The sequence below is a fragment of the Eurosta solidaginis genome, chromosome 5 (assembly GCF_040869045.1).
Source record: "Eurosta solidaginis isolate ZX-2024a chromosome 5, ASM4086904v1, whole genome shotgun sequence".
Lineage (NCBI taxonomy): Eukaryota > Metazoa > Arthropoda > Insecta > Diptera > Tephritidae > Eurosta > Eurosta solidaginis.
The window spans coordinates 241,760,752-241,772,331 of record NC_090323.1 but is presented as its reverse complement, the minus strand read 5'-3'; the positions used below and the strand labels follow the sequence as shown (position 1 = coordinate 241,772,331).

General features: G+C 38.5%; 1 protein-coding gene across 2 annotated transcripts; it reads left to right on the top strand.

Annotated features, from left to right (window-relative positions):
• The first annotated feature begins 616 nt into the window (after window positions 1–616).
• LOC137233891 (N-acetylgalactosaminyltransferase 6-like) lies at window positions 617–11,324 on the top strand. 2 transcript variants are annotated; one of them, XM_067757413.1, is made up of 3 exons: window positions 617–1,054; window positions 8,549–9,317; window positions 10,630–11,324. In XM_067757413.1, exons 1-3 carry the CDS (start codon window positions 660–662, stop codon window positions 11,308–11,310), a joined length of 1,845 nt encoding a protein of 614 aa, XP_067613514.1. In that variant the 5' UTR covers window positions 617–659; the 3' UTR covers window positions 11,311–11,324. The 2 variants fall into 2 exon arrangements, with proteins under 2 accessions (XP_067613514.1, XP_067613513.1); XM_067757412.1 differs by lacking the exon at window positions 617–1,054 and adding an exon at window positions 4,506–4,980.
• The last annotated feature ends 256 nt before the right edge of the window (window positions 11,325–11,580 follow it).

Genomic DNA, 11,580 nt, shown 5'->3' with positions numbered 1-11,580 from the left:
AAGTTAACCGATATCGGGCCATAGATTTTTCGATAGGATTTGGGCTCAGGAAAAAAAAATTTACCCAAAAAAATAATTTTCGAGCCTGCGAAATTTCTTTTTTTGACTTTTTTCGACTTTGATTTTTAAGGTTTTTTTCACGACCTACTAAATATATATATTTTTTTTCCAAAAAACTGTTATCGACAACGTTTTTAGCGGACATTTTTGGGTCGGACAGGGTATACATGAAAATCAAAGTCGAAAAAAAGTAAAAAAAATGAAATTTTGCAGGCTCGAAAATTATTTTTTTGGGTATGCGTATTGGAACTTTTATTCCTCAGCCCAAATCCTATCGAGAAATCGATGGCGCGATATCGGTTAATAAATCGACCCAGTCTAATGTATGTACATACATACATATTTACATTTATACATTTGTATGAACATCTGCACCATTAGAAATTTCTTAGAATAAAATATTGACTAAAAATTTCAAACTCCATTCTAACTGCATCGTTTACTCAAGTGGTGTTTGGTTATATTGCAGTTGGCGAGCTATCAGGTCAATAGCTCCTAAAAAATTTAATACAATTCAGTTATCAAATAACTCTTTCTTCATAGGGACGCACTTTAGCAAAACGCTTTAAGCTCATTAATTACGAGAACATTTTTGTAAAATGCATTTTACAAATTTGATGTGTTTTTTTCGTTTAATTAGTATTATTGTAATAAGTGGTGTTATATATCTTTTAATGTATCAATTGAATTCTATACAAGATGCACTCAAATTAAGAGATAACCCAAAAATAAATATAAATCCATTTTGGCAACGCGATTCACAGAGACGTGGGGAAAGTAATTCAGCTACGCAGCTCAAGGATTGGCATGAACTCGAGTCAATCGCAAAGGAAGCAACGCGCAAAGGTATTGGCGAACTAGGCCAAGCGTCAAAACTTGATGACCCACCAGATCCAGAATTTCACCGCATTTTATCTAAGCAAAATGGCTTTAATGCATTCTTGTCCGATCAAATTTCAGTGAATCGCTTATTGCCGGATATTCGTTCTTTGGGGTAAGCGTTTTTTTCATAATCATCATCATCATTACATTGGTGTATAGCCGTTCCAATCAACAATGACGTCAATTAGGAGCACAACAGATCCAGTTCAGTGGGGGTCCCTCTACTGCCAAACTCAGGTATCGATGGAAATATTATGTGGGCCGGAGCGTCTTCATCCGTTCGCAGCGAATAAAAAAATGCATGCTTGGCGCGATATACCGCCAAGGAGATTTGATCCTAGCTTCTTTACAAATTAGCGTAATGCTATTTTTAACTTTTTTTATAAAAATGGTGGGACGTGAGCTACATGTTGAATGCCGACTCCGAATGGCATATGCAAACATATACATACATATATTGAATCACTTTTAATGGCAGAAATACACTTGGAGTATTTGCCCAACCACTGCCGACAAGCGATCCTCATTAGAAAAACTGAATTTCCCAAAGTATTTTGATGTTGCTTTTCCCGGGACTTGAACCTAGCACTTTGGTGAGATAGCCAAGCATGCTTCTAACGCATTTCCTATTCGCGTAAAGTTTATATAGATCATCGTTAGACCTATTTCGAGACATACCTATGACAATACGGGCAGGACCATGAATCTTTCGGATAACGTTTTTCTTGAATACTGCAGGGGCTATCCCATATATTCTCAACTCCGTTCAAAATTCCGAGACATGCACCAGGAAAGGTAAGGAAAGAGAGAATGAAAGAGCGTAATCTTTGATCACTGGGTGAAGACTTTACGTTTCAATGGAATACTCTTTGCAAAGTACAGCGTATTGGTAAGATTTGGTTTCGAAGCTAGCATTGTTTTCCGTTACCACAGTGACGAGGCTGCCAAGGAGCGAAGTCGTCGTTTCATCCTTTATTCTCAATAAATACCACAATATCCACAGTTATAGATTGCAGGGAATAAAGGCTTCGCTGGCTATGTCTTATTAAGTGAACTTGGTTCGTTTAACCACAAGCTATCTAATTCAAGTTGAAGTCTTCTTGGTAATAGGGTTAGGATGTTGCCCTAGACCACTTTCTTCCGTATAAGGCGGCTTCGCGGGGAAATTCGACCGAATTTTTGGTATTCTGGTAGTCTGGCAGACTGTTCAATGAGAGGGAAATGGGATGGTGGTCTGACGTAAGTGTAAGCTTTGATCGTCAGTAATAGAAATTTTAATGGACTTTCACGCGTATCTGTGCCATCTACTTGCTATGCCGGTTCCAGTCTATCGGTCGGCCTCCAAATCGGAATACCAGATGTAATGGTGTGCATTAAAATTACCCATGTTTATTCGAATTTCGCAACCAAGTAAATGTTAAACATTTATTTCCGATTTTTCTATGGACATTGAAGACGTTGTTCGTTCGAAAGTCCTGGCTAGAGTTTAGTCTACGTGAGTAGGGGACATAAGAGTACGGTTCGATGGTTTGTAGTTTGGTTTCAATCCCATGTTACTCAGGCTAACAAGTGAAAAGCAAGTCGGCCTTGAACGTGAACAGCAAGGAGTCACATACATGTTTTAAGAAACAATGAGCATGGAAAAGTAGAGCACAACGTCTCGTACAGTATAAGAATTATTTGCACGAGATACATAGGTAATAGAGTATCAAACATATTTTTTCACTGCAGCCCCAGCAGAAGCAGTTTCTTGGTCAGGGAGTAGGTTCAAAACCACCTAAATCTGGGAAATAGCCTCTCCAGTACGTAAAACCAGCTGTTATTGGAGGCACACAGGAATGGTTAAGTCTTTACTGCGTAGAGAAAAACGGTTGCAGGATGACTTGGACTCTCTTGGTGTTTTTAAATGTTATCAGCTATCGTAAAAACGTCAGTTAGGGACTAATAGGCAAATGAAGGAAGACATGTAACTTTCGGATCTCTTATGTTACGCTAACTCGGTTCTGTGTGTCACTAATGATCATATGAATACAACTAATTTTCGCCTTCACTCCAATTTATTTTAGTCACGACCTAACTATTTTGAGCTTTGAGTAAGACTAACAACTTCTGCTCTTTGACTTTGGAACATTTTGTTTCACTCGCGCCGCTTTTTTTATACTCAGCTGAGCAGAGCTCACAGAGTATATTAATTTTGTTCGCATAACGGTAGCCTGTAACGGCATAAACTAATCGAGATAGATATAGATTTCGAGATCGCTATTTAAAATGAACGAAATCGGACTATAACCACGCCCACTTTTTCGGGTTGACCCTATGACGCAGAATAGAAAATTGGTATAATTTTGGACAATGGGCGTGGCACCGCCCACTTTTAAAAGAAGGTAATTTTAAAAGTTTTGCAAGCTGTAATTTGGCAATCGTTGAAGATATCATGATGAAATTTGGCAGGAACGTTACTTCTATTACTATATGTGTCCTAAATAAAATTTAGTAAAATCGGATGACAACCATGCCCAACTTTAAAACAAAAATTTAAGAAAAAATTTTATATCTTTACAGTATATAAGTAAATTATATCAACATTCAACTCCAGTCATGATATGGTTCAACAAAATACAAATATAAAAGAAAATTCCAAAATGGGCGTGGCTTCGCCCTTTTAATTTAATTTTTCTAGAATACTTTTAATGTCATAAGTCGAACAACAATTTACCAATCCTTGTGAAATTTGGTAAGGGCATAGCTTCTATGACGATAACAGTTTTCTGTGAAAATGGGCGAAATCGGTTTGAATCCACGCCCAGTTTTTATACACAGTCGACCTTCTGTCCTTCGGCTCAGCCGTTAACACGATAACTTGAGCAAAAACCGATATATCTTTACTAAACTTTGTTCACGTACTTATCTGAACTCAATTTATCTAGGTATTGAAAATGGGCGAACCCCTGGTCCACCTTTATGGCGGTATCTCTAAAAGGCGTCCACCTATAGAACTAAGGCTCACTCCCTTTTAAAACACTCTTACCTAGGTTCATTTTCCTACATGGTGATTTTCCCTTATTTTCTCTCTAAAGCTCTCAGCTGAGTATGTAATATTCGATTATACCCGAACTTAGCCTTCCTTACTTGTTTGTATAAAAAACAAACAAGCTGGCGCGAGAATAATTGCAATTACTTTAAGGCCAAATTTCAGCATCAAAACGTGGTGTTCTGCATTGAGTTTGGCCTACGGTTTTCATTCCGACTTCGAACAGGAAGATACTTTTTTGCTGACAAGCTTTTAATGGCAGAACTTAGACGGCGGCTTTGCCAAATAGTGCAGAAGGACGACTCCGCTATGAATAAAATAAGGATTTTTATTGTTGATATTAAATGCCCTAACCAACCTCCAAAAACTTAAAAAAAACTTGTTTATAAAATTTTGATGATGGTTTGCCCGGGGCGTGAACCCAAGTTCTTCGTGTGGTAGGCGGAGCACGCTATTACCACACCACGGTGGCCGTGTTTTATTTACTCAGGTGGAAATTGGAAGCTTCTCCAAGTGGCGAATACTAAAAAAAGTTAAAATTTTTGGTTTTGGATCGTCAAAGCATTTGTGTATTTGAACGCTGTGAGACTTAATTAAGCTGAATTCCAGAAAATGCATTCGATACATTCCTTGCATATTTTACGATGGATAGTAATTTTAGCCATTGGCTTTGTTATACTTGTTCTTGTGAGTGAATGGCGTTTAATGCAACGTATTCTCAAAGAAGGAGAAGTCGATGTTATAAGTAAGCAGCCGTATTTGCGCGAGAACCGATATACAAAGATCGGTATGACGTCCGGTGATCTATTTAAATACTGGCATGATTTCGGAGCAATGGAAAGAGATGCAATGCGTAAAGGGATAGGTGAACAAGGGAAGCCGGCAAAAGTTCACGATATATCGTTGAAGGGGTTGATGCGCATAAAGTCTAAGCAAAATGGGTTTAATGCGTTGCTATCAGATATAATTTCAGTGAGACGTTCTGTGGCAGATATACGGTTGGAAGGGTGAGTGAGTCGATTTTTTTTTCAAATAACATCAATCAGGCCCGTTCTGAATTTCGACTCGGCTTGGAAAATAAAATGATAATTTTTCGAGTCTATGTCCCGGTGGGTTCTCAATTCCTATTAGTCGCCTCGACTTTGAATTTTTTGTTTGTTTTAATTTGCAACCGAAAATCGAAATCAGCTGTGGTGTAGAGCGTTCAACTCACACTCGGGTTGCTAGTGGCTTAAATCAGAGCTTTTTAATTTAAGAAATATATAATCTCTTCCTCATATTAAATAAAAGACCGCGCTAGGAAGCCCGTCGATTCAACCGACTGGAGGAGTGGGAGAAACAGGTTGAAGATAGTTCACCGATAACAGCTTTTGGGGAGAAAATATCCATACTGCGACAGGTGTGAGGAGAAAGTAGTTTCATGCGGAATAAAGAGGATGCGACCGGCTAAAGCCGATGAGCCTGCTTTTAGGAGATATCGACGAGACATGCACGCCCGAAGCTGAAACACAGAGGGGCCACAATAGTGTGGAAGCAACTATCTCGAAAGCTGTTAGTCACAGAGAGGGGAAGAGGGAATTCTGGTTAACTCGCATATACGGACGCAGGGTTGAACGTTCTTCCATATTTCGTCCTATGAAAGATCATCAGAACTACATTCTTCAAATAAACAAGCAAGCGGAGAATATGTTGTACCCGGAGTTTAGGTCCTAAAACATAGGCCCTCATCTAAATGTTCGCCTGTCCTTCTACCAATACTTATCACAACTGTGTGGACTTTTTCAACACGGAACGTAAGCTTGAATAGGTCGTCTACGGTAAGTTTTCAGATTGTCCTTTCAAAGGGAACGGGAGTTTAGCAAGATCATAAAGTCGGAATATTCGAGAGGACGTGACGTGATAGCCTTGACAACTCCTAAATTAAGAAACTCAATGTGCACCTAAATATCTGAAGGAGTATTTAAGTTATGAGCAATCGTGAAAACTGTACCTAATTCGGTTAAAAACGACGGCATGGTATCAACTGCATGGTATAATTTGCATTCTTCGGGACACACAGGACCAAGCGATTAGGCGAGGGAAGGACAGAAAGCCAGCAAAGTTGAAAAAGTCTAGTAACAAAAAAAAAAAAATGTAAAAAACACAAAACCGCACTCAAGACTACTACAGCCGCCAAAGCACTCATTATTATCAAACAATGCTGCTGAATTTAAATGATCCTTCGAAGAAAAGCATGCCATCGACAGTTTGTTGATGTTTTTCACGGTTAACTCCAGCTGGGCAATCTAGCTTAGTATTTTATAACTTGGCCCTCGACAAAAAAGCCTACGTGGACCATTGATATGTTATTAGCACTTTTTGGTTAGGGGATAGGTACTACATGACAAAAAAAAAATATTTAGACTACTTTCAATAAATATAGCAGACAGTAATTTGTCCCTAAACAAAGAGTCTTTATACATTTTGGATTTGGAAATTTTGACAATCGAATCTAAAGAATGTTTTGAAAGGTTTTAATGTCTTTTCACTCTGCCAATTCCTCTATTTGCTTTTTGATAATTCATAGTCGCACTGAAGATCGTGCTCTGGAAATAATCTAGAAAAAACTAGACTAGCCCCTTTTAACACCAAGATTTTAAGTCGAGCTTCTCTTCCAATTTGCTTCGTGCTCCTTTTAATTTTTCCTGCGAATTGGCGGGACGGGACACATAGAACCCTACTTGTTTTTACGCCGACTCGGAACGGCATCTGCACGGCAGAAGAGTTTTCACTAAGTAGCTTTTCATGGCAGAAATACACTCGGAATGTTTGTCAAACACTATCGAGGGCCCCGATTAGAAAAACATTTTTCTAACTGGAAAAAATTTGTTTCTAAAGTTTTGATGTGATTTTTCCCGGGAGTTGAACCCAGGACCCTCGGTGTGGTAGGCGGGTTTGCTAACATAGCACAGTGTTCGGTTCCATAGGCCAAAAATAAAAAAATCAAAGTGGAAAGTTTGTCACCAAATGTGTCGTTAGTATCTCTTATTCGAACAGCCTTTTAAAAGGTATATTTGTTATTGTTGTATTCTACTGTACTCTTTAAGAATAGCTTCAAAAGTGAGGTTATGGTATTAGCAAAAATTTTTGAATATAAAGATATTGCATGCGCGAGCTTCGGTGGAAAGCAGCGGAGCGTAACAAAATTCTAGTAGGTCACTTTCACCACACCAAAAACTTTAACATAATTTTTAACATAATTTAAGCACAGAAATACACTGATTGGAGTTTTAGTGAGTAAAAGTTAAAATTCTGAACACATTAGCTGAATAAAAAGTGTACAAATAATTATTAAATAACAAATACAAACAGTGGCAGTTTAACAAATTCTGCTGTGGTAAGTGGTGAATGTGACCTACTAGAATTTTGTGAAGCTTGCCTCACACGATTTTTCGTCTATGCAATGTCTCTATATTATATCGATTCTGGTATTAGTGGGTTTTTGCAGTGCGAGCAAGTTAAAAATAAAGTGCAAGTTTAAGCCATTTAAAAATACATAAAATATTTTTGTATTGAAATAAATAAAAATTTATATTGAATTCAAAGATATTTACTTCATTTTGAAATAATTTTAGTGTCTTTAGCTTATTGTGTTCTTTTTTGTTATTTAAAACTTCACCAATGCCTTTATTAGTGTTTATTTGCACAAATATTTGAATTTCAACTAAAGTTTTAGTTGGTTTTAGTTAGTTTTAGTTCCTCCCCGATCCTCACGTTGGGACTTACATCTTTTTATTGGCCGAAGTTCTATGATTCTGGAGTGTTAATATCACCTGCCACTTTCTGCCACTAACTATGTTTTGCGATAGTTTTCTGATAGCGTCAACCTGATAAATTATTGTCGTATGTCATATGTACTTACATGTAACATACGACATTATTTTATCCAGTCGACGATATGCAAATGTAAACTTTTGTGTGTGTTTGTTGTTTTGTTGTTGTTATGTATGCAAGATCTTTTAATAACTTTAATTTCTTTATTTAATCCTATTAAACATGGTATTTGCGATAGACACATCTGACCACTTTTACCCCTACATCTACTTACTTTTTGTATGCATGCGGTGAAAATGGGTGGTTGTGGGTCGGTATGAAGGTATCACCCGCAACAATTTTATTGAAAAAATAATTCTCACATATTTGTAAAGCCGTGACCAAAGTTTCACGTTGATATCTCTACCGGAAGTATTTTTGTAAACGAACACTATATAAGACCGACCACGTTGCATAGGTGATATATATAGGGAACAAGTATAGATTTTCAGGGATTATTTTCTAGAAGGGTAGCGGCAATGGGCCTTGTCAGTGTTGTAACTGATTGTACTGATTTCTGCCATGACAAAGCTTTCCAGCAAAATTTAACCCACTTTGGCAGGCGCTATTTGTCGGCATTAACTGTATTCGCGCATGCGAGAGTTAAAAAGCGTTAGGGACAAAATTTAAAGAACTCGAAAAAAAAATTATTAATTTAATTTGTACCTGCTTTAAATCTTCATTTCTCATTCCTTAATTTTATTGTTTTTTGTTTTCTTTCAGTTGCAAGAATAAAAAATACTTTGCTAATTTGCCATCTGTAAGCATAGTAATTCCATTTAACAATGAGCATTTTACCGCTTTGGTGCGCTCTCTCCATAGTCTTGTGAATCGGTCACCACCTGAGTTGCTCAGGGAAATAATACTCGTGGATGATTATAGCGACCGTACTGAGTTAAAGAGAAATCTGGACAGATATGTGAAAGCGCATATTCCAAAAGCAAAAATAATACGTTTACCTCAACGTATGGGACTCATTGCGGCTCGTCTAGCTGGTGTTGATAAGGCTGTGGGTGACGTGCTTGTTTTCCTCGATGCACATATAGAAGCCAATTACAATTGGTTGCCACCACTACTGCATCTGATTGCATTAGATAAACGCACCGTTGTATGCCCTATGATCGACGTGATTGATGATAGAACATTTGAATATAGCGCTCAGGATGAAGGTGCGCGTGGTGCATTCGATTGGAATTTTGATTATAAGCGGCTGCCGTTACTTAAAAGTAATAAGAATGATCCGACAGAACCCTATGAGAACCCTATAATGTCTGGTGGTATATTTGCTATATCACGCGAATGGTTTTGGGAGTTGGGAGCATATGATGATGGCTTGGAAATTTGGGGTGGTGAACAGTATGAATTAAGTTTTAAAATATGGATGTGCGGCGGACGATTATTGGATGCGCCATGTTCGCGTGTGGGACATATTTTTCGTAATGCCGAGTGGGACGATGTAATCCCTGGTCGCGATGATGACTATGTACATAGGGTAAGTAATATTAACTAACCCCACAATAAACAAGAAGTTCAGATGCATTTCCAAAGAGAATTTCGATTGCATTACGTTTCGGTCATGTTTGAGGTGGATTTGAGAATATACAATTTTTCCATTTAAAAAGTAGCTAAAACACCATACTTACGAATGCGTCCAGCTATGATTTGAATTGCAATACCGTACCAATCATGGAATGATCCTTACTTAGATTCTAAATTTGAAAATGAGTAGGTTAGGTTAGGTTAGATTAGGAAAGCTCACTTGGACAACACGAAGGTCCGTTGTAATACCACAGACAACAAAAATAACGGTGACTTACATCTAGCTACTTAGAGAAACGTTGGGTAGCAACGATAAAGCTCCGAATTATACCAATCTCAACTTTGGATAAATCTTCGGGAAATCCAAGTTAATCGCGACCGAAGTACTTTCGCCTAGTTCTGGCAAAAGCTGGGCAATCAAGCAAAAAGTGATTTGGTGATTTCACCTCGTCATCCTCCATACAGCTGCATCAGGATGGAATTTCCAGTATATTGATACCCATGGGACAGTGCCCCAATGACCATTGATAGGTGGGCCTTAGTGAACCCAATTATTTCAGCAGACCTCCTGTCATCCATTTTCGGCAAGAAAGATTTTGCTATTCTGCAAGACGTGGTGTCCGCCCAACGTTTGCTGAGCTGACTCGAGGCCCAGCTATGGAGGAGCAATCTACAGGTGGCTAGCGGAATCCCGAAATCCCTACAGCCATCTTTATCCGGTTCAGTTGTACTGATGAGGGCTAAGAGATCCGCTTGACAGTTACCAGGGATATCACTATGGGCCGGCATCCAGTTAATCTTAATTGTAAAGTGATTCGATACAATCGCAAGCGAGGTTAGGCATTCCCAGACCACCCTCGATCGCACTGTAGTTGAGCTCAAGGCTTTGATAGCCGCTTGGCTATCACAGTCGATGTTAAATTCCCTAACCGTAGTAGCACTGGATAGCATTTCATCCACCGCATCCTTAAACGCAGAAACTTCCGCTTGGAATACACTGCAGTGATCAGCCAACTTAAACTTGCGGCTTACATTTAGCTCTTGACAAAAGATCCCCCCCCCCCCCCCCCCTTTCCACCCTACTTCCACTCATCCGTGAACAAGTTAACCGGTCCCATGCCCCAGATAATTCCTCTTCCCCTCGAAACAGGTAGCAAGGCTAGATTGTCCGAAGTCAGATAGCCCATATCACGAAGCCTGACCAACGACCAACGATAATGACTAACATGGCTAATAATTAATTTTGCATACTTTTTCCTTCGTAGAACTTTAAACGCGTAGCCGAGGTGTGGATGGATGACTACAAACATTATATTTACAACAAAGCAAATGGAACTTATGAGAAAATTGATGCAGGCAATTTAACAAAACAACTAGAGCTACGCAACAAGTTACATTGCAAATCTTTCAAATGGTTCATAGAGAATGTAGCATTTGATTTGGTGAAAATGTATCCGCCAAAAGGGAACACCGATTTTGCATTCGGCCAAGTGCGAAGTGTAGGTGCATCCAATTTATGTCTTGATACATTAGGACCGCCCGACTATTCCTTTGTTGGACTTAGAGAATGTGACCATGATACCAAATTTCCAAGTCGTTATCAGGATTGGGCGTTAAGTGAAGATCATGATATGCGAATGCGTGGCGAAGATTATTGTTTGCGAGCTGCCGATTTGGGTGCACAAACTTCATTTGTAATAATTTTTGATTGTCATTTTGGGGATCCGAACCAGGTTTGGTACTACAACCGCAGAACGCAATGGCTAATGTATAGTGAACATGAAGATTTGTGTTTGAAGGCTATGCCCGAAAATAAAAGAGTGATACTTGATGCTTGTAAAACAAACAATGCATTATTTAAATGGACTTTCGTTCACGTAAATAATGTTTTGCTGGATCAGTATTTTAAAACTTTGCCTAACAAGAAAAAAGTGAAAATAAATTAGCCTTTTATAAATTAAACGTGAATGCATCTTCTTTCTACCTTGAGGAAAAATATGTTAAGTGGAAAAAAAGCTTACAGGGGTTTAATTTTTCTGTAAATATTTCATCTTGCTCGTGATATATGGGAATGCACTTTGTTAAGCCCAAATCTTTGAATAAATACGCCATTCCGTTCTTGTCTTTTCGCGCGAGTGGACGTGCAGTGTCATCCTCAACTCAACGTCAATTTTCGGGCTTTTTTGCGTTGAGTGGAAAATATAAAATAGGCCTCA